The sequence below is a fragment of the Egretta garzetta genome, unplaced genomic scaffold, assembly GCF_000687185.1.
Source record: "Egretta garzetta isolate BGI_Z169 unplaced genomic scaffold, ASM68718v1 scaffold798, whole genome shotgun sequence".
NCBI lineage: Eukaryota > Metazoa > Chordata > Aves > Pelecaniformes > Ardeidae > Egretta > Egretta garzetta.
In genome coordinates, this window is record NW_009260419.1 from 33,054 (window position 1) to 35,352 (window position 2,299).

The window sequence follows — 2,299 nt, forward strand, 5'->3', positions numbered from 1 at the left end:
CGGGAGGAGAGGCAGCAGCGACAGTGGGGTGCAGGTCCCAGAGGTCTGAGATGGGAACGGAGTGCCACTGGGGTGCCCCTTCCCTGGTCACATCCCAGATGGGTGGGCGACAAATCCAGTCCGGGGGCAGTGCCGTCAGTCTTGGGGCTCTGGGGCTGGCAGGACCTGCAGGACATGGGTCGGGGCACAGCGCTGGCTCCTCGCAGCTCACGGGCAGCGCTGCTCCGTCCTCCTCAGCCGGTGAGCTGGGAGCAGGGCCCTGGAAGTTCCAGAGCCCATTCTGGTGCCTGTGAGGCCGCCTGGGGGTCCTGTCTGCAAGGCGGGACTGCTGCGTCCCTCACCCCACGTAGCTGCCTGGAGCATGCGACATGGGCAGAGCGGCTGTCCCGGGCGGCCACCAGGCCCTGGGGGGACCCTGAGCGGCACAGGTTTCGGCCCTCACGGGTGTGCGTCAGGGGCGTCCTGCTTGGGCTGTCCCCACGCCTGTGCTGCGGGACTCGCTGAGGAGCCCCACGTCCCTGCTTGGTGCTGCAGGCCCCAGGCAGGAAATACCTGCCCGGCACGTCTCTGTGCTGCTGGGGGGCTCGGGGCAGCGCAGCCCGGGGTCTCAGCGAGGCTGCCGTTGTCAAGGGGTCAAAAATGGAACCAGGACATGTGCTCTTTGCCTGGCTCTGGGCTGGGGTGTCTGCTGATTAGAGTGTGTGTGGGAGCTTGTGGACCTTTGGGGTCCCAGTTCGTTGAGTGTGATGCTGTGCCGAGTTGAGCCAAGCCTGGGTTGGAGCTGGGGATCGGGAGGGTCTGTGGAGCTATGGGAACCCGCCGTTGTCAAGGGGTCAAAAATGGAACCAGGACATGTGCTCTTTGCCTGGCTCTGGGCTGGGGTGTCTGCTGATTAGAGTGTGTGTGGGAGCTTGTGGACCTTTGGGGTCCCAGTTCGTTGAGTGTGATGCTGTGCCGAGTTGAGCCAAGCCTGGGTTGGAGCTGGGGATCGGGAGGGTCTGTGGAGCTATGGGAACCCTGCAGGGTGGTGCTGGACCTCCTCCAGCTCTGCTTCCCAACCCCCTCCCGGGACATGCGGGCACCCGGGTCTGCCTGGGCCTGCAGATAAGCCTGTGGATGCCCGCTCTGCTTCCTGTTAGCTGCTGTAGGCACCCACGATGCTGGAGTCAGTCATGAACTTCCCCTTCGACCGCGAGCCCAGCTCTGTCCCCAGCCTTTGGTAGTCCCTGTGGTTTTCCACAGGGCTGACTGGACGGGGGGTGTGAGGCTCCTGTCCTTGCTCCCCCCGGGAGACGCCCAGCTGAGGGGCTGCCAGGGGCAGAGGGGCTGCGGGAGGTGATGTCCAGGTCCCAGGGCTGCTTGTGGGAAAGGGGGGCAAGGAGCCCTGTGTCCTTACACACCCCTCTCCACAGCAAGAGCCACGATGGATGATATCTTCACGCAGTGCCGAGAGGGCAACGCGGTGGCCGTGCGCCTCTGGCTGGACAACACCGAGAACGACCTCAACCAGGGGTGAGCAGGAGGGACCTGGGTGAGCAGGAGGGACTCGGCCCGGGCTGGACCCACCACGGTGCTGTCCCCAGCTCAGCTGTGCCACAGGCCGAGGGCACTGGACCGGGGCTGGGGCTTGTTTCCGCTCTGCTCCGTGTCCTGGGGAGGGGGGTGGGATTCAGCTCCTCCCCGCCGGGAGGAAGTTACCGCATCGCTGAGGCATGAGGGCTGCACATCCTCTGGCTGCTTCCTCGGCTGCCTGCTGCTCCCGGCCACAGGACGGGATGTGTCTTGGCCAGGGGTTGGGCTGGGGGTGCTGGGGAGAATCTCCCCATCCCCAGGGTGGCTGGCGTGTCTGGGTGACCGCTTCCCTGTCCCCTCCCCTGGGAGCGCTGCAGCCGAGGTGTGGAAGCACGGACTGGGGCTAACAAGGGCTGGGAACCACCCTGGGGCCAGGAGCTGCACGGGGATGACCTGCGCCCTGCCCCTGCGTGCCCTGCCCCGGATCTCTCCTCCTCAGAGCACGTCCCCTGCTCCAGAGGCTCCCATGGGATCGCACGGTCCAATGTGCTGCAGCAGACGTCTCCGTTGCCTGGGGACAGGCAGCGCCTGCTGCCCGCACACCAGAGATCCCTTGCCAGGCCAAGGCAGCACCTTTGCTGAACTCACTCTGGGCAAGGGGCCCTCCTTCGGCCATGTCTTTTGGTCCCCCCTGGGGGTCCCAGCCCCACAAGTTGTGCCTGCGTCTTGGCACTCGCTGGGGCATTTCAGTCCCAGCTGCCTGTGCCCCGGGGCCCCCCTGCCTGCG

The 2,299-nt window shown here is 66.2% G+C and overlaps 1 protein-coding gene across 1 annotated transcript in view; it reads left to right on the forward strand.

Moving 5' to 3' along the window:
• Positions 1 to 1,345: 1,345 nt before the first annotated feature.
• The window catches only part of ILK (integrin linked kinase), a 5,287-nt gene continuing 4,333 nt past the window's right edge, over positions 1,346 to 2,299 (forward strand). Inside the window, exon 1 of the mRNA XM_035899230.1 lies at positions 1,346 to 1,512. Within this exon, the coding sequence (XP_035755123.1) occupies positions 1,424 to 1,512 (89 nt within the window). The 5' untranslated portion in view covers positions 1,346 to 1,423. The remainder of the gene's footprint in view (positions 1,513 to 2,299) is intronic.